This window comes from Monoraphidium neglectum (assembly GCF_000611645.1).
Source record: "Monoraphidium neglectum strain SAG 48.87 unplaced genomic scaffold scaffold00146, whole genome shotgun sequence".
NCBI lineage: Eukaryota > Viridiplantae > Chlorophyta > Chlorophyceae > Sphaeropleales > Selenastraceae > Monoraphidium > Monoraphidium neglectum.
In genome coordinates, this window is record NW_014013482.1 from 1 (window position 1) to 25,307 (window position 25,307).

At 64.7% G+C, this 25,307-nt stretch overlaps 6 protein-coding genes across 6 annotated transcripts in view; 4 read left to right on the forward strand and 2 right to left on the reverse strand.

The window, feature by feature from the left end:
* Positions 1–1,651: 1,651 nt before the first annotated feature.
* MNEG_1454 (hypothetical protein) lies at positions 1,652–3,091 on the reverse strand (the record flags this gene model as incomplete). The annotated part of the gene is made up of 3 exons (XM_014050055.1): positions 1,652–2,140; positions 2,420–2,770; positions 2,948–3,091. 3 exons carry the CDS (start codon positions 3,089–3,091, stop codon positions 1,652–1,654), a joined length of 984 nt encoding a protein of 327 aa, XP_013905509.1.
* Positions 3,092–4,468: 1,377 nt separating this feature from the next.
* Positions 4,469–6,015, forward strand: MNEG_1455 (hypothetical protein; the record flags this gene model as incomplete). The annotated part of the gene is made up of 3 exons (XM_014050056.1): positions 4,469–4,579; positions 5,147–5,314; positions 5,719–6,015. The coding sequence occupies 3 exons, from the start codon at positions 4,469–4,471 to the stop codon at positions 6,013–6,015; spliced, it is 576 nt and encodes a 191-aa protein (XP_013905510.1).
* A 3,534-nt stretch (positions 6,016–9,549) lies between these two features.
* Positions 9,550–12,273, forward strand: MNEG_1456 (leucine rich repeat containing 6; the record flags this gene model as incomplete). Its single annotated transcript, XM_014050057.1, has 8 exons — positions 9,550–9,582; positions 9,734–9,898; positions 10,115–10,357; positions 10,630–10,878; positions 11,178–11,264; positions 11,638–11,723; positions 12,013–12,142; positions 12,250–12,273. 8 exons carry the CDS (start codon positions 9,550–9,552, stop codon positions 12,271–12,273), a joined length of 1,017 nt encoding a protein of 338 aa, XP_013905511.1.
* A 489-nt stretch (positions 12,274–12,762) lies between these two features.
* On the forward strand, positions 12,763–13,182 carry MNEG_1457 (hypothetical protein; the record flags this gene model as incomplete). Its single annotated transcript, XM_014050058.1, has 2 exons — positions 12,763–12,824; positions 13,032–13,182. The coding sequence occupies 2 exons, from the start codon at positions 12,763–12,765 to the stop codon at positions 13,180–13,182; spliced, it is 213 nt and encodes a 70-aa protein (XP_013905512.1).
* A 720-nt stretch (positions 13,183–13,902) lies between these two features.
* On the reverse strand, positions 13,903–16,486 carry MNEG_1458 (Uncharacterized protein; the record flags this gene model as incomplete). The annotated part of the gene is made up of 7 exons (XM_014050059.1): positions 13,903–14,248; positions 14,515–14,731; positions 14,989–15,055; positions 15,232–15,347; positions 15,553–15,754; positions 15,946–16,068; positions 16,295–16,486. 7 exons carry the CDS (start codon positions 16,484–16,486, stop codon positions 13,903–13,905), a joined length of 1,263 nt encoding a protein of 420 aa, XP_013905513.1.
* A 1,892-nt stretch (positions 16,487–18,378) lies between these two features.
* The window catches only part of MNEG_1459 (hypothetical protein), a gene marked incomplete at both ends in the record, with an annotated part of 7,976 nt that continues 1,047 nt past the window's right edge, over positions 18,379–25,307 (forward strand). Inside the window, 10 exons of the mRNA XM_014050060.1 lie at positions 18,379–18,895; positions 19,153–19,652; positions 19,904–20,478; positions 20,741–21,011; positions 21,810–22,061; positions 22,501–22,575; positions 22,773–22,895; positions 23,124–23,654; positions 23,982–24,449; positions 25,002–25,088. Coding sequence (XP_013905514.1) covers positions 18,379–18,895; positions 19,153–19,652; positions 19,904–20,478; positions 20,741–21,011; positions 21,810–22,061; positions 22,501–22,575; positions 22,773–22,895; positions 23,124–23,654; positions 23,982–24,449; positions 25,002–25,088 — 3,399 coding nt within the window. The remainder of the gene's footprint in view (positions 18,896–19,152; positions 19,653–19,903; positions 20,479–20,740; positions 21,012–21,809; positions 22,062–22,500; positions 22,576–22,772; positions 22,896–23,123; positions 23,655–23,981; positions 24,450–25,001; positions 25,089–25,307) is intronic.

A 25,307-nucleotide genomic window follows, 5' to 3' on the forward strand; every position in this document is an offset into this window, starting at 1 on the left:
GGGGGGTGTAGGTTGGGGGTCGGGGCCAGGTTGCTTGGTCAGCGCACCAGCAGGATTGAAGGCAGGGAGCAGCAGTCAAGCCCAGGGCCGCGCGCGGCGTCCCTCGCACGTGTCGCAGCGCGCGCGCCGCCCCTCCCGCCGATCGCCGCCCTCGCGCCTCTGCCGCTGCTCGCCCGGCCCCCTGGCATATTGTGCGTTGGCGCGCTGCCTTGCGGCAGAGAACCTCTGCTCTGCTCTGCATGGAACCTGACCGCGTCGACCACCCTGCGTCCCCCCCCTTCAAAGCTCCGTGCCGACAACCAATCCGATCAAAAGCGGTTGACCTGGCAATCGCCGCTAGCGAGACCCCGGGTCCCGCTGCAACGCCGCTGTCTCTCGGCCCTCGACCGCCCGCAGGAGGTGAATGAGCTCAAGGCTACTGTTGAGAAGGCCAAGAATGACATCATTAAGACCACCATCGGAGTGCTGGGCACGTTCTCCGCGGTCGCGTTCACGGCGAGTCGCGCGCCCTGGCGAGGGGCCGGGGGGAGGGGGGGCGGTGTCCATGGCCGCGCCTTGCGCTTTCCAGTGCCGTCGCGCGCTTGGCGCGAGGGGCCCTGCCCGTCGGCAGTGAAGGCAGCCAAGGTATTGACTACGCCTCCTGCTGCCGCGTGGCACTCGCGCGCTCTGCACTGCTGTGGCCAACCCTACCAGCTTCCCCCCCTCCCCCGCCACTCCCGCCTCCCCTCCTTGCAGATCAGCCGCCTGTTGACGATGCAGTGACCGCGCCGCGCCGCGCTGTGCGCCGCGCTCCCGCATCCTCTTTGTGTGTTGAGCAGGCCGGTCAAGGCCTACCGCCCCGGGTTTGCTCATTCGTTGGTCCACTTGTTGGGGTTCAGGGCTTCTTTTGCTTGCGTCCACGCACCTTGAACCCACACTCTCCAGCCCCACAGGTGCCAAACGCGCCCGCCCCATGAGGTCGCTCGGCCACGCACCCCCGATTTGGTGTCACCCTTCCCACCATTGTAACCCCTAGGCCTGCGTTGCCGTGCGCCCTGTTTCTCACCCCATGCCTGGCAGCACGCAAGGGCCTCTGAGCGGAGGCCCTGTTGAGTCATGATTAGTCACCCTGGGTCCCAGGCGGAAGGCGGGGTGATGGAACCGAGGCTGCACCTTGCAGGGTGCCAGGGGCAGTGCTCTGCTTACATTCAAGCCAGCAGTGAGATGCATCCTACTAGGCAGGTGCCGAGCGGCCAATAAGCCGTCCCCTCACACTCTCTTGCAGAACACAAAAGGCCCCTAGCGCCGAGCAGCGGCGCCGGGGTCCGGCCCCCTCAAAACAGCCTCGGGCAGTGGTATACACGCAACGGCCTCTTGTTTCGCGACGACAGGGAAAAAGCAATCGGGGAAGAATCAGGAGCTACTGCAGGTGTGGCAGTGGCCCGCAAGGTACCAGCTGGCTGGTCCCAAGGCGGCAGGGCGAGGACGGAGCACGGAGAATCAGGAAAAACGGGAACCCAGGGAATTCAGTGGGCCCAGGGCTGGGGGGCGAGCGCAGCATACAGGGGGTGGGGAGGGGCGCGCCATGGGCCCAGGCGCCGCGGCCTGGGGGCGTATCGACGCGGCCGCGCTGCGTCGGCGCCTGCAGCCACGCCCCAAGCCTGCTGCCACCTCAGTGCCCCTCCGCTAGCCCCTCATCGTCGCCGCCGCCGCCGCCGATGCCGCCGCCGATGCCCCCGCCGCCGCCGCCGCCGCCGCCGCCCATGTCCTCGTCTCCGGTGCCGCCGCCGCCGCCGTCGCCGTCCGGCCCGTCATCGTCATAGCCCCCCTCCCCGTCGTCGCCGCCGTCCCCGTCACCCTGGTCGTACCCGCCGTCCCCGTCGCCGCCCTCCTCCCCGTCCGCGCCATCGTCCCCCTGCTCCGAGCCGCCGCCCATGTGCGCGCCGCCCGAGTGCGAGCCGCCGCCGAGCCGCGCCGCGGGCCCCTTGACGGCGAGCACGATCCCTAGGCGCTCCCTCTTGTCGTCGGGCAGGCTGCCATCCTTCATCTTGCGCTGCTGCTGCGCCAGCCAGAAGCACATCTGGCGCTCCTTGTCCTCGCCGGTGCGGCGGGGGCGGTGGCCGTGGGTGCGCACAAAGTGGAGCAGGTTCTGGTATTTGGTCTGGGGAGGTGGGGCAGGGATTGGTGCACAGGGGTGGTTTGAGGGGGTGGTGATCAAGAGGGGTGGTTGTACGCCTGGGGGACACTCCCAGCGGTCTGGCGGCATGCTAGATGTGACGGCGGCCTCCGGGGCTGGGGTTGAGCCCCGTCTCTGGCGCTCGTCTCCGCACCGCCTGCCTAGAGCCACACTGCGGCCCCAGGACTGGCTGCAGGCTCCGCCTGTCCACGCCCTCCCAAACACCTGCAAAGCGGCAGGCGCAGCCCCCGCCACCCCGCGCACCTCCCACGTCGCGTCGCGCTCCTTGTCGCGCGCGCTCTGCCCCCCGCCGCCCCCCATCCCGCCCGACGGCCGCGGCTTCCGCGCGCGCGGCGCGCCGCCGGCCGCCGCGGCGGGCGGCGCGCCAAGCGGCTCCTCCTTAGCTGTGTAGGGCGTGCCGTCCTCGTGGACGCGCGTGAACAGGTCTTTCGCATCTTTGACCAGAAACACGGGCCGCCCCGGCTGCCCCGCGCCGTACACGGCCTCGCCGCCGCCGGGCTCCGCGGCGCGGACGTGCAGCGGGGCGCGCAGCTTGTCCGCCACCTCGTTGTACACCACCTCGCGCACGGCCTCCTTGCCGCCGGTGTGGAAGGCCTTTTCGAGGGGACCAGGGTTTGGTGGGGAGGGGAGCATGGATGAGGGGTCGCATTCATCGGGGGCAGCGGCGGCAGAGGCTCGAAGCATGCAGCGAGGTTTGGGATCCACCATAGGAGGTTGTGGGCGCGGCCGTCCACTGGCGAGCCCCCGGCCGGCCACTGGCGAGCCCCCCACGCGCCGCGAGAGCCCCAGCCACGCGGGCGGCAGCATCGAGGTTGCGGTAGCCGGCATGCCCACCTCGACGATGCGCTCAGGCATCGCATCAGCGAGCTGGTCCGATGACACCCCCAGCAGCTCGAAAAAGTTCATGGACATCATCCCGGTCGTCAGCAGGCGGCCGCGCCTGCGGCGTCGGCCGCGCTATGCGCTGCGAAAAGCTGCGAGGAGGACCCTGCTCCTCGCGTGCGCCCGTGGCTGGGCGGGGCCGGCGGCGCCGCCTGGCCGCGGCGACGGCAGCGTTGCTGGCACTCAACCTCAAGGCTGCGATAAAGCATGTCACAGCGTTCAAGCGGCCCGGAGTGGGGGTTGTGGACGCGGGAGGCTTTGCGAGGCGGGGTGCGGGCGGCGCCACGCCACTGCGCCCGCGACGACGCAGCAACGGTGCAAGTTGCCACGAGCAGTGACACGCAAGCAAAGCTTATAGATGCGTCTGACTTGCGCATGCTGCTGGCACACCACATCGTGCGGCCAGCACCTCGTCGCACCTTTCTGGCACCTCGCTGTCCCTTGCCCCCTTAGACGAATGCAAGCGGATTAATGCTACTTTTCGTGATATAAGGGCGCTCTTCAGGCGCCGCAGGCCCCGGCGCGCTGCCAGAGAGTGCTCCGTGCTCCTCCAGATCTGTCGGGCCGTCACAAAGGAGCGCAAAACAGTCTCGATAACTTGATATGAATTAATCAGTACGGCGCGCACGTGTGAGCTCTGCTAGAGTATTTGCGCCCACGAATTCAATCATTGAACAAGGATCGGCGCTCATGCACCCGGATGAATTTGTCACCTGCGTTGTTTGATCATGACCTTACATCCACGTCTTTCTGCACCACCGCTCAGAGTGCACCCAGATCACACAGACTCAATTTGAAGGGCTCACATTCTCCACACTTCTCGCTGCTGCCCACCTTTAGAGGCTCGATACTTTCGACAGCTATCTGAAACAGGCTTCTAGCAGACAAGGCCAGCGGATCGACACAGGGGTTGGCAAAAAGGCCCAACAGCACTCGCTGCTCTAGCCGCACAGCGGCTCATCAGGGAGCGGCGGCAGGCGCGTCGCTCGCCCATTTGGGCGAGGGGAGGAGGGGCCAGGATGGCAACCAGCCTTGAGAACCGCCAGTATTTCCCAGCTTTCGCCGAGCTGCCTATAGTAGACGAGTTCTTGGTGAGGGGCGGCTGGATCCGCAGGGCAGGCGGCGGCGCGGAGCGCACGGGCGCGGCGGCCCTTCGCATGCAGCCTCTGGCCGGTGGGGGCGGCCCGACGCCTTGCGATGCCACAGGCCGTCTGCAACACCGAGTCGTGGAGGCCCATATGGGACCTTGCTGCATCCCGACGAAATGCGTGACTCGGGTGCCTGCGCAGTGGCCTCCCATGCTTGTGGGCTGCGCATGCGCCTCAACACAGCCGCAGAACACATGCATGCATGCGCGCGCACCCAAAACACACGTCAAAAATTCATACAGTACACATACATTTACAACCCATGGCCCTGCGTCAGGATCCGAATTACTATGTAGAGGTGGCGGGTGGCGGCATCTACCCCATAAAGACGTGGTGCTTCTTCGCAGAGATCGTGGACGACTCCCTCAGCCAGGTGCGACGGGCCACGATAAAGCGGCAGCGTCTGCTTGACCTTTGGCGGCGTGTGTGCGCGGTGGCGGCCGTGCGCGCACGCATGTGTGTGTGTGTGTGTATTTGTGTGTGTGTGTATTTGTGTGTGTGTGTATGTGTTTGAGTGAGGGTGTTGGTGTGTACGGGGAGGGGGCCCCATGAGGGCGTGCGAGGGCCTGTGAGGGTCGTCGTGCTAGACAATAGGTGCATGTGGCTGCCGCATGGGGGCCGCAATCCCCTGGCCGCCGTGGGCGGGGGAGCTGAGATGGGAGGCGTGTGGGCCGCCGGCCTCCAAGCAGCCGAGGGGCGGGCTTGCATTGGGCATGCGCGTTGTCGGGATGGGGCGCCAGGCCGAACCTGGCCATGCGAGGTTTGACAGTGGCACACAGGCATCACCCCTGCCGTCGGTGCCCATCGAGACGGGCACGCCTACACGCAGCCGTCGGCAACCACAAACACAGCCCCCTCTGCTTCACCATTCCATCATCCCTTGAACCCACAACTGCCTGAAACCGCCACCAACCGCCACCAAACGCTGCCCTGCCCCCAGATGCCCGAGTTCTTCAACCGATGCGAGGTGCGTGACATCACCGGGGAGACCGCCAGCGTGCTGTTTGGCCTGGAGGGCGGGCCCATGGCGTTCAGGGACCTCACGTCTGGGGCCACCCTTTTTGTGCGCTACGCCAGCAAGTGCTACTTTTCAGACCTCGCGACACAGGTGGGCAAGGGGCGATGTGTGTGTGTGTGTGTGTGTGTGTGTGTGTGTGTGTGTGTGTGTGTGTGTGTGTGTGTGTGCGTGTGTGCCGACGTGGGTAGGCGGTTGCATGGGTATGTCTGCTTGTGTGTGTATGTGTGTCTATGTGTGTGTACGGGAGACGCGCGTAGGTGGGTTGTGTTTGCGCACATTGGACGAGTGCGTTTTTGGGCTGGTTCGGGCTTTGTCATGGCTGTCCACGCACGTGGTGCGTATGCGCATTGTTTGAGTAGGAGCTGATCTGCAGATTGGCGCCTGAAGGAATGCAGCGCAACCGCTCCCTCCGCCCCTCCACTGACACCCCTGACAATTCTCCCCCAACCACCACCCTGCCTGTCACCCCCCTCCCACCCTGCCCCCCCCCCCAGGTTCTCAAGGTGGAGGACCTGTCCATGGTCAAGGTGGTGCAGGCCCCCCTCGACCTGCTGCTCTCACTCTCACAGTACTACTGGGACAGATCGCGCTGCGCGGCCTGCCGCCGCCCGCTGGCCGCCGCGACGGCGACGCAGTGGTGCGCGCGCTGCGGGGCGGCGGCGTACTGCGGGGCGGAGTGCAGGGCGCGGCACGCGCCAGACCACGGGGGCCACTGCCACCTGTGCTTCGAGCTGAGCGCGGTGCTGTCCATTGACTTTGACCGGTACGTGGAGCCGGTGCCCTTCCGGTAGCAGCAGGCAGGCACCCAAGGGGGCGGACGTTGCGGCCGAAGGCGGCACACTCTGTCAACAAGTGTGTCCCACGCGGGCGGCGCCCGCGGCGTGCAGGCACGCGCGTGCACGCACGGCCGCCTCCGGCGCTCCACCCGTGTGAGGCGGGGGCCCTTTAGCAAAACCATGATCCTTTCTTGATGCACTGCATTCCTTTGCCCCGGCCCCTGCCCCCGTGGTCGGCTAGCCATTGCCGGCCGCCCTCCAGACAGCCGGCACTGCTCGGTGAATCGGCCGCGCGATCTCTGCGTGCGCCACTGCAACCACTTCCGTGATGTCGCCTCCCGCATACATTCCGCTCTACAACCGCCGTGCTGGTCCCGCCATCTCATTCGCCCGCGCGCATGCATCTGCTGCGCCGTTGCTCGTGCCGCCTGCCACTGTAAGGAGGAAAGGCGAGAGCCCGCTGCTATCGTCCCCGTTTGCGTGTCCCACGCAGCTGCCAGGGATTGGTCAACGATTGCGGACCGAAGTTTTGGGTGGTACGCTGTGGGCGATACACAACTGGCTGCTCAGGCGGGTGGAAAAAGCAGCCCGTACAGTGGCACATCGTGCGTGTACCTAGACCCTTGTGCTGGCACACGCCGTGCGCCTGAACGTGACCATGCGAGCCACCACCAGCAAGACGATCGTCCATGAAAACATATACCGGAGCTTATCAACACGGAGCGACGCGCATGAGATGGCAAGCGATGCGAAACCTGACAATGAACGGTTCATGTGCAGGCCAACAACCAGCCATCCAGCAATACATCCTGCACAAGTGTTGGCTTATGATCACCACCTCAGCACGCCGCTTGACTCACCCCAGGAGTGAGGGGCTGGGAGGTGCGTGTACGGCATGGACATTAGCGATTGCGTCGCTGCGTGCGGGCCGCAGCCAGCCTCACCCAACCCGCCGCGTAGGGGCCGGTGGCGCTGGGCCCTCGGTTGTTATAGGCGCGCGCACCCACCTGGCTCCCTCCCCTGCCGCGTGGGTCGTCACTGCAGGGCTAGGTCTTGCAGCCGCGTCCGCCGGGGCCGGTGCTGCGACGGGGAAGGAGCTGGCGCGCGGCAGCTGGGGCGGGGGCGCCATCGAGGGCGTTTCGCCCGTGACAGGCGCCCAGCCGGCCGGCAGCGACGCGCCCCTCAAAGCGGTGACGCCCGCCACCGCGCCACCGCCGGCAGCGATGTCTGCCTTGCCGCTTGGCGGCGGCTGAATGGCAGGCGCGGTCACAAGTGTTGCCTCCGGGGCCGCCGCTGACGGTGCCTTTTCGACCTGCATCCGGCCGCACGCTGGTGATGGTGAGGGTTCGGCGCCGCTGATCGAGACCTCGTGCAGCCCTGTGGGCGACGCGAGCGCGAGGGCGCTGAATGCGATGCTCGGCGGCCCCTCCCGCGACCGCGGGCCGGCGCTCGGGTCGGCCGACCACCAGGCGGGAGCCGCCGCAGCCTCGGCAAAGGCCGCGAGCCCCGCGGCCGTTGCGGCAGCCACGACGACGTCCGCGGCGCCCGCCGTCGACGAGTGGGAGGGAGACGCCCGCTGCTGGGCCGCTGCTGCTGGCGGCGCAGCGGACGGAAGCGGAGGAGACCCCGAGGCCTCCGAGGGGCTCTGGAACAGCGGCAGCCAAGGGGCGCGCTGCTGATGCAGCGATGGCGACGGCGCGCGTCGCAGCGCTGCTGCTGGCTGCGCCGCCAGCGGTTGCAGCGGCGGCGGCTGCTGGGTCTGGGTCTGGGGCTCACACTGCGCGGCGGCCCACTGGGCCCTGAGGCGCGGCAGGACGGGGTCCAGCTCGTCGGTGGCCGTGGTGGCGGCGGCCGCCGACGAGGGCGTCGCGGGGGCCGAGGGGGAGGGCCTGGGCGCCTTGTGCGGCCGGGAGCCGTCGGGCAGCTGCTGGGTGTCTGGGATGGTGGGGTGGTGTCGGTGGAACGGAGGAAGGGGGGCAAAGGCACAGGAGGTATGGATGCCGCTGGAAAGGTTTGGGCTTTCGCTCGTCAGAGGGGCGTCGGCATAGTGCATACAAAAGCAGCCGCAATGCTGGCCCTGGAATGGCATCTGTGAGGGCGTTGCCGAGCAGCCAGCACTTGCAGCTTGGGAAGGGCGGCACTCTGAAGGCGTCCCACCTTTGGTACCAGCGGCCACCAGGGGGCGCTTGCGCCCATCGTCACCCGTCATTGCAGGCGGCAGAAGGCTGGCGCCGCCTGTCGCTCCAGCAGCAGGCAGCAGTGCTGGGATCATGGGCGCATTGCTGCTGACAGCGCGGTCGTCGATGCACAGCCCTGCCGGGGCGCCGCCGGCGGCGCTGCGGGGGAACAGGGGTGGCAGCTGCATTGAGGGCTCCAGCGGCCACAGGGCGTTGCAGCCTTGCAAGGAGGAGGTCTGCTGGTGCTGTAGCAGCACCCCCTGCTGGAAAAACGCTTGCTGCTGCCGCTGCTGCTGCTGCTGCTGCTGCTGCTGCTGCTGCTGCTGCTGCTGGTGCTGCTGCTTCTGCTCCTGCTGCTCCTGCTGGTGCTGGTGCTGATGTTGCTGTGCAGCGGCAGCGAATGCACGCTGCACGGCAGCCTGACGCATATGCAAGGGGAGTGTTACGGAGAGTATCCTGCGGCGAGCGTCGGGGAGGTGACAGGCTTCAGGATGCTTTGATGGCGTCACACAAGGATTGAGACCTGGGCGTTTGTTGCCCCTGCTGTTGCTTGGACCAGTGCAGGCACTAGAACTGACTCTCGTGCGACCCAGTAAGGAACAGTGGCTCTGCCGCACTCACTTGTTGCAGCAGGCGCAGACCACCTGGACCTCAGTGGTGCCGCACAGCATTACGTCATCCGGCACTCGGGACTGCAGGAGTGCATGGCGGGGAGGACCAGCCGTCACGAGCCTGGGGTATGACGCACGCCAAGCTGGATGGGCCGACGGGCAGCAGGACGCATGCTGTCCCCCTTGCCAATGTACCCGTTCAACCGCTGCCTTTCCATGACATGCCCAAATTATTTTGCCACTGCGCACCCTGAGCGTCGCACCGCAGCCCAGGCACGCCACTCTGATGGCCTGCATCGGATTCAACGCCGCGAGGCGGGGCGGCCGCGACGCGGAGGGCTGGCGTCGTTCTGAGCAGCTACGGGCAGCGCAGCCACCCTAAATATGAGTTTTTTGCGCACTAAAGGCCACGGCAGTTGCCATTTTCGATCCAAGGTGCTCGACGCCAATGGGTGCCACGGCGGTCACTTGCAACCGGCGGAGCAAGCAGCACTTGTGTATAAGGACTGCGTTGCAAAACAAAAACCTCAATAATTGCTTAAATTCACGCGTCGAACGATCGGAGCTGCAGGGGATACACTGTGACAGTGCAGTGATGCTTGTCACACTGCAGCACCAATATGTACCGAGTTTGACCCAGACGTTTATAAACGATCGAGGCTTGAGACCAATACTGTTAAGGAAGCCTGTGCAGTCCCACATAGTCCAGCGCGCCCCCCGATCCGTCTCCCGCCATCGCTGTCGACAACAGCTCAGCGGCCATGGGGCGAATAACAGAGCGCATGATACGCAGCGTGAGGATATATCCGGCCGCACGCATACTATATGTACTGCGGTTCCCTCTGCGGTGTGCGGGGAGAATGGTGCACCGCAGCTCGTGCCCGCGCGTTGGTGCCGCTTTTGCCGCGGGTTCACAAACGCGCGTCATCACACACGCGCCCACAGCGCGCCGAGCACAACGAGGGCCTGCTCGCAACGCTGGAGGAGGTGGCGCTGCACCAGCAGAACATCGAGCGCATCGAGCTGCTGGGCCGGCTGTGCCCCAAGCTGCGCATACTGTACCTGCAGAACAACCTCATCTCAAAGATCGAAAACCTTCACAAGCTCAAGGTGTTTGCCCTTTATATACATCCAATTGTCAAAGGCACAGCAGCTGCTTCAAGTGATAGCATGGCAGGCACAACGCTTAGTCGTCATGCAGCCTAGGCACCCCAGTCCGCGCCTGCCTCGCGCCGCCGCAGCCCTGCCACAAGCCCAGCAACACACGCCCCTGCCTCCAACATGACATTAACGCGGCGGTGCCCCCTCCGCGCCCCCTCCCCCCAGGACCTGCATTACCTGAACCTGGCGGTCAACAACATAACCAAGGTCCAGAACCTGCAGCGCTGCGAGTCGCTGTCCAAGCTGGACCTCACCGTGAACTTCATACCCAAGGCCGGCCTGCTGAGCCTGCCCAGCCTGGCGGGGCTGCACGCCCTGCGGGAGCTGTTCCTGGTGGGGAACCCCTGCGCGGACTGGCCGGGGTACCGGGAGTATGTGGTGGGGAGCCTGCCTCAGCTGACACGCCTGGTGAGGGCGGGGATGGGGGGTGTGACAGGCCCTTTTGGGGGGTGCGGGGGTGGGAAGGGGGCGTGATGGGAGTGGAGAGGGGAGAGGAGGAAGCAAAAGAGGCACAGCGGTTTCTGACTAGTCCTGCGTCAGCGCATGCATCAGCGCTGCCGTCAGCGCCAGCGCCTGGCGGCCGAACCGCGCATGGCGGCGCCCTGTCGGTGCTGCCAGACCGGGGTGGTGTGGCGTTGCGGGAGCCGCCTCCGCCCCCTCCTCCCCACCCTCGCGAGCAGGACGGGCAGGACGTGCGGCCCTCAGAGCGCATCGCCGCGCGCCAGGCCCTGCCGCAGCTGCAGGCCAGGCTGCACGACGAGCTGCGGGCGGAGGGCGCAGACCTCGATGCGGCGGCGGCGTGCGAGGACGACGGCGGTGCAGACGCGGCGGCAGATGGGGAGGTGGCGGAGACGGGTTATGTGGACGAAAATGGGGAGATGCGGCGGCCGTGGTGCCCTGCGACACGCATCCTGGAGCACCGGGAGGCGGTGAGGGGCGGCTGGGACTCTCGCGCGCGGTGCTGAGTCGGGAGCGTGTTACATGGCTGTGAGTGAGCTTGGCTCGTCTGTGGCGCGATTGCTGCGCCGTGGGCAAAGTCGGGCAGTGAGAGGAACCCCTTGCTGCCAGGCTGTGCAGGAATGCAGTGTGGTTTGGATGTATTTGCGTAACGTGGTGAGGGCTGCTGCTGCGGCTGCTGCTCCTGCTGCTGCTGCTGCTGCTGCTGTCGCGTCGGCGACGAGCCTTGCCAATGTTTTGTGGCCGTCGCATCGTGACCGCCGGCATGCAGGAAAAGGCGGAGCGGGAGGCGCAGCAGAAGAAGGCCGCTGGGGCGGAGGACCCCTTTGCACCGCCGCCCGCGCCGCCCAGGCTTGAGGTGCGCGCGACCCGGCGCGACGGCAGCGCCCCCTTTTCGACCCCATGTGTGCTCCCTCCCCAACGCAGACGTGCTGCCACGCCCCGGATGGCATCAGTGCACCTGCCTCATGTCCTGCTCACCAAGCCTTGCCTCCTGCAGTCCTCTCTTGTGCTCGCAGCCGTAATGTGAAACCCATAGGATTCATGGCGCATCCCAGGCACAATCTCTCCACTCAAGAAACCCCTCCCAAACCACCTGAAGCGCCCTCAAATCCTGCCACCTCCACCTGCCACCTCCACCTGCCACCTGGGTGGCTCCACACACGGGCGACAGCCAACGTCGCAAAATCCTTATGCATACCTCACCTGTCCCCCCTAATGTTCCTCCAAAGGATTTCCCTGCCCTGGCCGAGGGGGAGGTGCCGCGGCAGCGCAATGAGGGCAAGTGGGAGTTCAGGATGGACGAGAGCGAGGACGGGTGGGTCTTGGTTCTCGGGATGGGAGGAGTGGGGGTCAGTGGGAGAGGCTTGGGATCCGAGGTGGGGCGGGTGTGGTAACTGGGCGCAGTGCTTGCAGCCACCCAGTGCAGTTGCCAGGGACTGGCAGCGTGCCGTGCCGCGTGTGGTTGAACTCGGCGGCTTCCACATCCAAACCCTTCCCAGCCCCAGGTAGCCGCAGCTTCGATCACCATAACCCCTCTCCAAAGTCTCTCGGGCCGACCGTCTCTGTTCGTCCCCACCGCAACCGTCACCGACTCCTGTTTGCAGCGCCGCCCTGCTGCTGGAGGTGCACGTGGGGCGCTACGTGGACACGTCCCTGGTCAAGGCGGACGTCCGGCCCACCTTTGTGCGGCTGCTGATCAAGGGGCGCCTGCTGCAGCTCACCCTGCCAGAGGAGGTGGGTGTGAGGGGTTTGTGCAGGTGTGTAGTTGAGTGTATGTGCATGTGTGTGGGGGGGCGCATGTGCGTGTGCGTGTGGATGTGTGTGCATGTACTTGGGCCAAGGGAGGGCACGGCAGGGCGTCGTGAAGGACTGCTGGCTCACACATTTGCCCCTGAATTCAAGAGAGTCGGCTGTGGGGGGCACAGACCAGTCTGCTCTGGGGAGCGCTGGCGTACCGGGCGCAAGCGCGGGGGCACAGCCACTGCAAGCCTGGGTGGCCATGCAGGGGCCGCGTGCGGCCAGAGTGACCGCTGGGGCCTGTGGCGACCCTCTGGTGCATGGGTTTGCGCATCATGGGTAGCAGGCCCAGTGGTGGATGCCGCATCACCAGATGCTGCTGCTGCTGCTGCTGCTGCTGCTGCTGCTGCTGCTGCTGCTGCTGCTGCTGCTGCTGCTGCTGCTGCTGCTGCTGCTGCTGCGAACGCCTAGGCCCAGGCCCAGGCTGAGACTGTGACTGGATCAGAGCTGCTCACGGCTGCCCCTGGCGTGCCTGTGCCCCGCGACGCCCCTCACAGGTGCGACCAGACGCCAGCCATGCGCAGCGCTCCAAGACCACAGGCGCGCTGCTGCTGACAATGCCCAAGGAGCGCGGCGGCAGTGGCAAGGGGCCGGGGTCGGCTGGCGTGGGGTACCTCAGGTGGGGTTCATTGGCTTTGGGAGCTGCTGCTGTTTCCAGGAACGCGAGGCAGGGGGGGCTGAATTAGTGTTGGCAGGTGAGAGCCATTGGCCCTTGCCCCTGCACCCGCTGCTGCAGGGCGGCGACAGGCTCGAGCAGCTGTCCAGCTAACAATGCATCACGTGGCTGCGTCAACGCTACACATTCCACACACGCTGCCACCACCAGGCCGAAGCAGCAGCGGGACTCGCAAGGAGTGGCCGCCGGAGCCGGCGGTCGGGCGTCCGCAAAGCCACCCTCACTGGGCGCGGCGGGCCTGCGGCGCGCAGCAGTGGTGAGGGCGGACGACCGCGATTTGGACGACCTGCCAGACCTCTGAAACACGAGGGAGGGAACGCCAGCATCAGACTGTCAACGCAGCAGTCACAAAACTCAACACCATCCACTTCATTCGATGCTGCACGTTCAGACGCATGCGGCGCGGGGGGCATGACAGGCCGGACAAGGGATCCCCCGCAGCCACAATGAACAGGGGCCTGGGTTGTTCTATCGAGGCGTCAGCTTTTCTTGCTTTCACCTGGCTTGCTGGGCTGAGAATCGTCAATGGTTGCTTGCTTTGTTGAAGGTTATTTATTTGCTGAGGAAGGCTTCTTCAACAGTGAGTCCAGATTGTAAATCTACCAACGAGGAATCTGCAGCCAATGGCCGTTGTTGCAGTGCAGCAGTCAAGCCGCGGAATGTGACACCAGCCAACCGTCCAGCGGCTGGCAGAGCTCAAGCCCGCATGGTCACAGGGGCCCAAGCGCGTGCAGCCACGCAGCGGGTGTGCACTTCACTGGGGTGCCGCCTCAGGACGACGGCCGCTGAGCCGGTGCAGGCGTGGTGCAGCTTTCCAGCACAAGGAGTCGCAAATGTCAATCAACCAGGGAGCCATTCCAGTGCGGCTGGCGTACACCTCTGCTGTATGAAGGCCAACCTGCACATAGGTATCCCCTGCTCGCTGCTCATGCCTAGGCGGCGTACACACCTGCAAACGGCCGCTCGATTACACGCTGACGCACGTGGCCGCGGCGCGGGACAGCAGCGTGCGCCGCGCACGTCACCGCATGCTGTGCCACCGCGCGAGGCGCTCCCGGTGCCGCGCCGCCTCCACCGCCGCAGCGACGTCGTCCACCACGATGTGGGCCGGGTCCGTCGCGCTGTTCGCCTCGCGCCCCTCAAAAACGCCCGTCCTCACGAGCACGCTCACCCACGGGGGCCCGGCCGTGTTGGCGCCGCGCACGTCCGCGGCGGGGTTGTCGCCGACGGCGTAGATCGCGCTGAAGCGCGCGGCCGCGCCGCCCCCGCCGTTGCCGCCGCTGGCGGCGGCTGCGGCGTCCTCGGCAACGGAGGGGGGTGCCAGGCCGAGGCGCACGGCCTGCGCCAGCAGGAGCCGCTCCGCCAGCCTTGACGCGAGCCGGGTTGCAGGTCAGGCCGGAAGGGATGGTGTGGGGGCAGAGGGGTTTGCGTGGTTTCATAAGATCAGAGTCCTTTGTAGCGGGGCGCGTGGGAATCGCCATGCCGCCAATGGCAGGGGCGACCGTCAGCAGCACTGGGTTTGTGTGGCTCGCGCGGGCTGGATGATCCAGCAGCGGGGGGACGCTGCAGCGCCAGACCGCTGCCTGGTGCAGCGCCTGCGTGCTGGGCCTACAGCACGCGCACTCTTGCGCACCTGTAGGGCTCCCTGTTGGGCTTGCCAAACCAGCGCGCGCCTGAGATGGGGCCACCCGTCGTCTGGCGGTGCAGCGCGTCGAGCGCGGCGGCAAACGCGCCCTGACCGAAGCGCGGCCGCGGGTGGTCGTTGGCCCACAGCAGGTCCGGGTTTGAGAAGAACACCTCCACCGGGCGCGAGCCTGGGGGCGCGCGGTTGAGGAGCGCGGCAGCGGTCTCTGGGCAAGGTGGCGTGTTGGGTGGCATCCTGTGTTGGCAACACGTAGCAGGCGATTCGCACCGGCCATAATCAGGCGTGGGTGGAGCGAGGTTTGCAGGGGTGACAGCTGCAGGGCAGTCCAGGTGCGGGTGCCCAGCGCGACCAGCTGCCGTCCTCTGGGAATCAGGGCAATCGGGGCCCAGAACAAAGCTGGGTGCAAGCCAAAGCAGAGGGAGGGTCGCCCGGCCGACCTTGTTGTGGGGCTCCCCGGCTCACCTGGCGCGGGGTGGGGCCTGAGGGGCACCCCGTGTGACGTGATGACGTCGTGCAGGAGCTGCAGGTCCTGTTGTGGTTGAATGCATGGTACGTGAGGCGGTGGTTACATCAGCCGGCTGAGGTGTTGAGCAATCCTCCTGGTAAGCGACTCACAAGATGGCCCAGCTGCAGACCTGCCCCCTGTAACCCCGCCGGTTGGCGCAAGGCAACCCTGCTCTCCCCTCCTCGACCGCCAGCTCTCACCTGGTACCAGGCGTCACCAGCCGGGTCGTTGAACACCAGCACCGCGCGAATTGGCGCCGCCTCGCTTCCCCACCCCAGGTCACGCACTGGGCAGGGGCCGCCGCTGCGGGTCGCGCCTGCGCAGGACAGTGGCGGCAAGGGGTGCAGCCTCGCCGGGTCATCGTACCGAGACTCGCAGGCGCCCCGCGGCAGCACACGCGAATATCACTTGATTTGGCGATGGACACACAACAAAATCGGCGCTGGGGCTCGTCATACAGTATCGTTGCTACCGAGCACCGCAGTGCAGGCCCTCCAAGAACCCACAGCGTGCTTGCCCACCTTTCGGGGCGTCCGTGAGCGGCGCCGCGCCGAACGGCGTCGCCGCGCGCCCAAAGGCCTCTGCCAGGTGGTAGGTGGTGAGGACCTTGCTGAAGCCGTAAGACCTGGCGACAGCCACCACGTCCCGCCGGCCAGCCACCAGCACGGGCACGTCACCGAGGCGCGGTGCCAGCTGCCTGAACGGCGAGTGGGACAGGATGACCTGAGGCCGGGGGTTGCGGAGCGGGGCACATTTCATGATGGGATAACGGCAGGGCAGGGAGGGTAAGATGGTTGATGCTGCGCCAGGCGCTCGGGCCTCTTTGTCTCAAATGCATGCTGATGCTTCGTCACGCGTGCACACGTGCATGCACGTGCGCGGGTGACACTCACACACGCTCACACCCGACTCACCTGGTCCTCCCCGACCTCCACCCCGAGCCATGACGTCAGCTCCTCAGCCTTCCTAGCCTCACTCACGCCCCCACCATTGGTCAGAAAGCACACCGGCGCCCGCCACGCACCACCAGAGAGCAGCTGCGTAGAGGCAGCGGCGCGTTGAGGGAGCGCATATAGATGATTGTGCTGGGTGGTGCAGGCTGCTGCTGCTGCTGCTGCTGGTGGTGCTGCTGGTGCTGCAATCATGCAACTCATGAGGCTCATCAATCCGCGAGTGTGGCAGCATGGATAGGCGCACATGGCAGCCGCAATATCGAGAGTGCAGGCACTGCAAATGCGAAAGTCTTGGCACCCTGGGACCCACCATCTGCATGGCTGTCCGAGCCGCAGGAAGCACCGCAGGTCCACGGACGAGCACGCCGTCGATGTCAAAAACGAATGCCGCCGGCTTTGTGGGATTGGCAGACAGCGGCGGCACCGGCGCGCCGCCGCCAGGCGCGCTGCGGAGCGTGCTGAAGGCTGCTGCGCTCGAGGCGGCAGCGCTCTCAGCGCGCATAGCCAGCCGCAGCGCCGCAGCCGCGCTTACGCCCGGGGCCAGGTCTCCGAGTTGCAGGGCTCTTTCAACCGCAAGAACTAGGCCGCGTGAGAACGCTGCCATGTTTCCCCGAGATATTTGAAAGTGATCTAGATCACAAAGTGTCTGCGACCCTTGCGCTATGCCGATGCAGTTCAATAAAGACTGCTTGAAATTACAAAGGCTACGCTGTATGAGAGGTCGTCCCGTTGTCATACAGCGCCGTCATCTGTGTCTGTGTGCATCGGTGTTCCCATTTATGACTGGATTGACTGCAATGAAATTCGACTTGTCAACTGCTGCTGGCCATGTCGAGCAACAAAGCCGATACAGGGCCAACGGCGGACTGTCAGAAGCAATACCGTATGACTGCAATTTCTGCTGATATCGCAGCTGCAGCATCACAGGCAGCAATCCGCATTGTCCAGCTCGAGCTTTGAGCTGCAACCATGCAGGCCGGCGGAGCTCGACAACAGCAGGAGATGCAGCAAACCCTGACCTTCGCATCATTGACAGCAGCCACCTGCAACCGGGCACTCTGCACGGTGGATGTGGCCTCCTTGCTGCCAGAACAAGCGCGGACCCACACGCCGTCGTGATCGGCAACGCAACGCCCGGGGATGATGGGCAGGGGCATGTGGCACGAGCGCCGCGCTGCCGCCGGGGCCCTACATGCCGTCTTGTGTGTGGGTGGCGCATGAACTGGGTGTGCAGGATGCGAGGGGATGGGGGCTGAAGCTCACCACCACGGCCCTGCTCTTGCGCCCTGACAAGGAAGTCTGCAGTCCACATCAACACAACGGGGACCATGCCTTTGCAAACAAGGACCTCAGCATTGAACATTGTGCGCAGCGCGAACCACCCACGCACAAGGAGCATTTGTGCACGCCTGCTTTGACGGCGTGGACATTAGCCGACGTGAGCCGCCTGAATCTGAGTCACACAATATGATGCTGCAAACTCCACTTCCCTGAGCCTGGATGGCTCCAGGAGCGTGCAATATTGGGAAAATGGTGCAGCCCAAGCCCTCTCCAATCCTGTGTCGGATGGATGCTGCCGTTGCGCATGCGCGCCAAGCATCTGGCCGTCGTCCGCCGTTGCTTGGTATCTTGATGCCCGGGGAACGCGCAAGGCTCCTCCATTGCTTGAGATATGATTGTCCTTGCTGTCACATCAACCAAAAATTAAACAACGGGGCGAATGTTCAAGCCAGCACTTACCGGTCTGGTGTCACCTCGGCACACCACCAATCGACCGCCGCGAAGCTTGCTAGGCCGGGGGCAGCGTGGAAGCTGTCCCGCACTGCCGCAGCTGCGCAGGTGCGGTGACATGCTGTCGGTTTGTTGTCTAATCAGGGTTACAATGCCTTTTCAGGCGTGCCACTCGCGATACCGTAGCTACTGGTTGATCGGCATTCGCACAACTTGCGCAACGAAATCAGACACGTCTGCACGTGTGCTCTGCTGTGGATCAAATCAACAAATTGACAAGCGCGCAGCACACAAAGCCGCACTTTGTGACCAAAGTGCCCCCTGAGAGCTGCGGGGCCCGTTGGGCACTGCACGGCCTGGCCGGAGTGCCGCCAGCCAGCGCCGCGGCCCGTCAGCTCGGTGCATGGCACCCTCGGCGCCGCGGCTGCGAGCTCTCGTCGTCAACGCTTTGCTGGTCGCGCTGCTGGCTGACTCCGGTGAGACTGTGGTGCATCAGTAATTGGCAGGATGGGTCAGCCAGATGTGACGCCAAGTACAGCAGGGTGCGAGAGAGGGCGCAACGCGTTACAGTATGCCGGCGGTTTCAAAAAAGTGTTCTTTCAAGCTCTGATGACACCCGCTTTCGTCTCCCGAACCACCACCGCACGTTGCGGGCATGCCGCCATGCCTGCAACAGTAGCCGCAGCGAGCAGCTCGGCGGCGCACGACTGCCGCCTGCAGGTTGACAGCGCAGGAAACGGCATCACCGACCGGCCCTGGCGCGTGGCGCTGGAATGTGCTGGCGGCAGCAAGCCCTCAGTGTCAGTGCATCCCAACGCGTCATTCGTGCTGAATGGGCGCGACCGTGCAGCCCCGACAGCGTGCCCCCGTGCGGCATGCGACAGCGACAGCAATGGTGGCCGCGGCGGCGATCTCGGCGAGTGCTGTGTCCTGACATTCTGCGGCGGCAGCGGATCGGTGCGGCTGTCACGTAGCCTCATCACGGGCGTCAACGCACCCCAGCTGGCCGGCGTGGTGTGCGCTGCGGGCGGGGTCGACCTGAGTTTCAGCGATGCTGACATCAGCAACAATACCGCCCGCAACGGAGCGTTGCGCGCGCTGGGGCTGGGCACGCGGGTTGCGTTGAGCAACAGCACGCTGCGCAGCAACGTTGCTGTAGCCACCAGTGATGACAAGGGAGGTGCGCATGTGCCTTGCGGGAAGAGGGCATTTTCCGCCGCTTGAAAGGCCCAACAAGGCACGACGGTGTGCTTGGGTGCCTTCTGTGTTACCTGCATGCGCAGTGTACTGCTGGGGACACACCCATGGGTGGCAGCCACCGGCCGGCGCCTTGCCCTGCCGGGTCCATGATTTGTTAGCCAGCTGATGCATGCAAGACAGTCGCCGCCTGCGTTCCCACGGGTGCTGCCCCTTACTAATTGTGTGCGTCACACCCAGGCTCTGGCGGCGCGCTGTACGTCGGCGGCGGCGCTAGTGCACTCCTGACCGGCAGCCGCGTGCTGGGCTGCAGCGCCTCGCGCGACGGCGGCGGCGCTTTTGTCAAGGGCAACGGCTCATGGCTCACTGTGACCGGCGGCGAGTTCTCCAAGAACAGCGCCACATTGGGGCACTCTGGCGGCGCGGTGATGGTCATCGACGGCGCGGCGCTTGAGGCAAACAGCGTGATCTTCACCGGGAACCAGGCGGACTTTGGCGGCGCGGTGGTTGCAAGCAACGCCACCGCTAAGCTGCGCGGCGGCAGCTTGATGGGCAACACCGCCATCGGTGGCGGTTGCGGGGGTGGCCTGTTTGCCACGGGCAAGCTGTCGTCGGCGCGGCTAGAGGGGGTGCAGGTCTATGGAAACCGTGGCAACGATGGGGCTGGGCTGTGCGCTCACAACGCATCGATTCTGAGCGTGAACGGCAGCGGCTCCATTATCGTCAACAACACGGCAGCGGTGGGTTGGGGTGCTATTCTTGGAGGGCCACTGCTGTGCTGTGGTGCGTTGGGGAGTGCTAGACAAGCCCATACCTTGCAAATGCCTGTTTGAGTAATCGGGGTTTGCTTTCATGCTGCCAACATGCAAGGAGAGCTTGTGTTGAATTGTGTGTGCTGCACTTGCCCAACAAGCTGCTGCCACTTTCTTGGTTCCAGGGCCTTGCCATCCATGCTCCCCCTCCCTCTCCCCCATCACCAACTCTCTCATAGTACAAGGGCGGCGGTGTGCACGCCATGGCGACGCGCCTTGTCATTGCCAGCGGCACGCTCATTGCCAACAACTCGGCCACCAACAGTCTGGGGGGCGGCGTCTACGTGTTTGCCTGCAGCAGGGGCGTCGAGATCACTAACGCCACCCTGGTGGGCAACAGCGCCAAGGACGGCGGCGCCGCAATATTCATAGACGCAGAGGGCTCGCGCGTGTCCATGAGTGGCTGCCATGTGGCCGACAACAGCGCTGCGACCCAGTGCGGCGGAATCTTTGTGGCGACAGACTCGGCCGTCGTAATCCGAGGCGGCGACGTCCGCGGCAACACGGCCCGCCGGGGGAGGGGCGGGGGCTTCTGCGCCGACAGGAACGTGACAGTGGACCTGATAGGCGTGACCTTTGCCAACAACACCGCCCTGGAGGGCGGGGCCGCCGCAGTGGACGGCGTGAACACCACCATTGTGCGGTTCACACGCTGCACCCTTAGCCACAACAGTGCCTGGACGTCAGGCGGGGCGGCGAGGATGAGTTTGGAGGGGTCTGTGGGGTTTGACGGCTGCACCTTGGAGCACAACAGGTGAGTGTTGGGGCAGCTGGGACGATGCTGAGGTCCGGGTATACTTCAACTGATGTGGTTGTGCTTCATCTGATCAGCTTTCAGCCAAACAGCGAGAGGGTTTGGTTTGGGAAGGTGCGCGCTGATGAGGCATCAAGATCTGTATATGTTTTGGCAGTTGCGGCCAAAGACCTGATAGTCTGATGACACATCGTCACGTGGGTGATAGGTGTGCGTGGACCTGGGCTGCCTTTTGAACCATATCCCACATCAAACTCCACAGTGCAACCCGCGGCGGAGCGATTGCTTTGGAGGTGGTCGGCAGCCCCGGCGCCCGCGTGGCGCTCAAACTGACACGCAGTGTTGTGCGCAACAACAACGCGTCTGTCTCTGGGGGCGGCCTCGACCTCAATTGCGGCGCAACAGCATTGGTCAATTCTACTTTGACCAGCAACCATGCGCAGCTTGGGGGCGCCGTCGCGTTTGAGTGTCCCGACGCGTGGCGCGGGGATCTGGATGTGTCGCGTGACTGCAACATATCCAACAACTCAGCGGTGAGCATTTGTGGTATTAGTGCTGCAACCATACTGCATGCATTTCATGTCTTGGCGATGGCTTACTGTGTTCCAGACTGTGTATGACACAGCATGTGCATTCCTTAAGGAATGCATATGCTGTATACTGCAAGCTTGCAGTATACAGCGAAATCAGGAACAGTTGACAAGCATACTACAAGCCTGGAGTGCAGTGCCTTCTTGCTTGTAACTGCCTGCTTGCCATGCCACATGTGACGATCCAGTAGAGACCACCTCATGAGGTGACCAATCAAAACCACCTGACCTTCTGCACCCGCCCCAACCCTGGTTGCCGCTGCTGCGAGTAGATCTACAGCGGGGGCGGCATCTGGGGTTGGCACCGGGTTGCTGGCTTTTGGGTCTCAGCCCGGAAATCAAAGACTGTGATACACGCAAAAATTTACCCGCATCTGGCATGCCGCTCCTGTCTGCAGAACGTTTAACCGCACGCCAATCGCCATGTAGTAATTGGACCCTGTTGGACCCTGCCTCACCGTGCTCTTGTTGTTGTCCACGCTCCCCTTCCTCATCGCAGCACCAAACTCAGCAAATCTCAGCTTTGCAGCCGCCATTCGGGCCACGGCTGGCGCCAACCAGGCCCAGACGGGACCACGCATCTCAATGCCGCCCTCGCAGCTGCTGCTCGTGCGGCCCGCTGCAAACTCGCGAGCTGCGGCCTTGGTGGGGCCCCTGACAACAGGCCTGCCAATCATCACGGGAGAGGTTGTCTCCTCGTACGAACCAGCCAGACCAGGCAGCCTCGCGCCCTCCTTCCAGGCACTCGCCCTGACCGCTGACGGCGAGCGCATGCCGGGTGTCCGTGTGGCGGCGCGCTTGTTGAGCGCAGCGCCGGGCGTGACCCTGACCAGCAACATCAACGTGACCGGGGACGACGGGCTTGCGACATTCTCCGGGATCAAGCTGCGCGGCAGCCCCGCCGACTACCTGATCGCCGTGAAGGCCGAGGATTTTGACGTGGAGTCCGAGGCAAGGGTGGCCATCCGTGTCCGAGACTGCGTCCCGGGGGAGGTTAAGCCAATGGACGCGCCAGACACCTGCATGCTCTGGTGAGGTCGCGCATGCTGGCGGGTACATGCCGGGAGTTGAGGGGGCTTGGGCAGCGCTGGGCACGGCGCTGCAACAATGCAAGAGGGCGGTTGTTTGCCGTGGATAGCACAAAGCGTTGTCCCCAGCAGCCCAACGCTTCATGCGTCCACCCTCTCCTCACCAGCGCTTGTACCCGCCTTGTCAGACGCCGCGCATGCCTCATTTGACTATATGCTCATCACCCTTCTCACCTGATTCAGAGTGGCTGCTGGCGCAAACATCGCATTTTGAGTCTCTGACCAGCTGAAATGCGCTCCTGCGCATGCCCCTCCTCCCATCACCACGCAGCCCAGTTGGCGTCTACTCTCTGGTTGATGCAAGCCAGATGACCGTCGGCACCCCTTGCAAGCCCTGCCTTCAGGGGGCACTGTGCTACAACGGCTCCCAATTGGTGGCGCGCAACGGGTACTACCGGTCAGCAAACTACTCTGAGCAGGTGACTGACTTGGCCTTAAATTGGGCACGCAAGTAATCAGTGCCGAAGTACGTGCGATTATTGCACCCAATGCTGCGCTTGGAAGCGAGACTGCGTACTGCTCACGTGCCCAACTTGTACCCGCACAGCCGCAACCACTGTCCTTGCACGAGATTGCCGTCCGTGCCTCGGACTTTGTGCCCGCCGCGCCCCTGCAGGTGCACCCTTGCCCTAACCGAGCGGCCTGCACGGCGCCAGAGCTCGCAAACGCGACCTCACGGCCTTTCCTCACGCCCGCTGAGGCAGAGGCGGCCGCCAAGCCCGAGCAGCTGTGCGCCAAGGTGCGCATACTTTTGTGAGGGGCGATGCGCAGGGGGTGCGTTCAAGCTGGCTCCCTGAACGGCAAGTTGATTGTTGCTGCATCTGCACGTGTGCTTTAATCCCGAATGTGTCGTGCACCAAAGGGGGGGCTGTTATTGGCAGGGTGCCCGACTCACCCCTTTTCATTGCACTCCATTCTGTTTTCATCACTTGTACGTACCAACTTGTACATGCCAACAAACCCGCAGGGCTACACGGGCCCCCTGTGCCTGACCTGCCAGCCAGGCTTCGGCAAAGCCGCCGCCCTGACGTGCCGCGCCTGCCGCAGCCCAGGCAAGACCATCCTCTTCTTTGCCATTGGGATGCTCGTGCTGCTCGCCTTCATGCACATCTCTGTGCGGCTCGCCCTCCGCGAGAACCAGGCCGCATCCACAGGCGCCGATGTGTTGCACGGCGGCGGCAGGCACGGCAGCAGCCGCAGCCGCGGCCGGCCCGTTGGCGCTGCTGACGTCATCAAGGTGATGGTCCGTCATCTGCAGCAGCTGCAGCTGATCTCCGAGGTTCAGCTGGACTGGCCGCGCCAGCTGGCAGAGTCCACCAGATGGATCTCGTGGCTCATCCAGCCAGGCGCAGCCACCTCGGCGCTCGAGTGCGTGGCGCCGCAGCTGCGGGGCGCGCCCCTCGCGGGCGCTCGCCTGGCGTTCTGGCTGCTCCTCCCGTTTGTGGTGTTTGCTGTGCTCCTTGGCACGCAGATGCTGCACCAAGCAGTGGCCCATGGGGTGCGTCACCGGCGCCCCATGAGTGCCCCGGCGGCCTGGCTCTTCCTGCGGAGCGTGTGGATAGTCTGCGGGATGACCTGTCTGTTCTTCTTCTTCCCAGTGAGTGTGGGACAGGGGGGAGTCATTGTTGATGCCGCGTTGCCGCGCGAGGGTGCTAGCGCCATAGCCTACCGCCTGGATGGTTCAGCGGCGATCTTGCGCCAGCAACGCATGATCATGAGTGCCCCCACCTATAGCAGGCGTGCTCGCACGCTCTTTGTTTCCATGCCTAGCACCTGCCACGACAGTGCCCGAACCTCCACCGGCTGTCCACACCACCTCATGCAGTATATGGTGGGGGCCGTGTTCAGCACGTTTGCCTGCATCAGGGTCGACAGGGCCGCCAGCGACGGGGCCCAGGGCCTGCAGCCCGGGCGGTTTGTCGGGAGGTTCTGGCTGGCGGACATGTCCCAGCAGTGCTGGGCGACCGGCGGGAACCAGACGGTGCTGGCGCTGACCGTCGGGGTCCTGGGAACCGCAGTGCTGTGCGTCGGTCTCCCCGCCGCGATCGTCATGGTGGTGCGCCGCCGCCGCGATTCGCTGGACGATCCGCGGTTCTTGCGGCACTTTGCGTCACTCATCAGCGACTACAAGCCCAATTACGCCTGGTGGGAGGCGGTCAACCTGGTGCTGATGGCGATGCTGGTGGCGGTTGGCACTTTTGGGAAGATCATGGGGGGTTACCTCAACCTCCTATCGCTGGCTGCCGCTCAGCTGCTGAGCGTGACGGTGCAGGCGCTGTGGCGGCCGCAGCGGGTGAGGCAGCTGCACTGGGTCCAGACGACGGCGTACTGCGGCGTACTGCTGGTGGGTGGTGTGCGCGGAATCGCCAGGCGGAATCACCAGGCTGAACGTTGTGTTTTCAGTTGACCCCTTGTGCAGGCTGTCAGCGCACTGTGCACAGGGGCCTGCGAACCACCACGCATGGGCTAATAATGGTTGCAATTGCTGTGTGTGTGCGTGCGTGCGTGCGTGTGTGCGTGCTTGCGTGCGTGCGCGCGCGCACGTGTGTGTGTGTGTGTGTGTGTGTGTGTGTGTGTGAGAGAGAGAGAGTTACAGCTCTTTTCCAGGGCCAAGGAGTGCCGCTCAAACGTCTTGTGGACAACCTTGCTGGCCTGGCAGGGGACCATTGGCAGAGTCGCATGCGCTCTCTGGCTGGGCGCTGCGACGTGCTGACCAGCACTCCAAACGACGAGCGCTGGCCGGTTGCTATGGTGTGTGCCCCTCAAGGCACATCAGCGCAAAGTCTGTCAGCCAATCACTCCTCCAACCACTCTATGTCGTTCGCCGGTCTGCAATCCCCTGCAGCTGGCCTATGCTGGTCTGACGTACTTTGATGTCTCAGGGTCAACCCCCGTCAACGACATCTGGCGGGCGTTTTCGGCCTTCTTTGTGGTGAGTTTTGAAGCGCGTTGCAATTTGACCATGCACGTTTGGTGCTGAAGCAATTGCCTGTCCCCGCAACCTAGAGGTGCTTGACCCACTGATGCTGCAACCCCGACCACCCGCCGCCTCGAACGACTGAAGGCACACACATGCGCACATGTGCGTGCCACACCCATGCACTGCACGTGCACCGGCACATGCACGCGCACGCGCACGCGTGCACACACA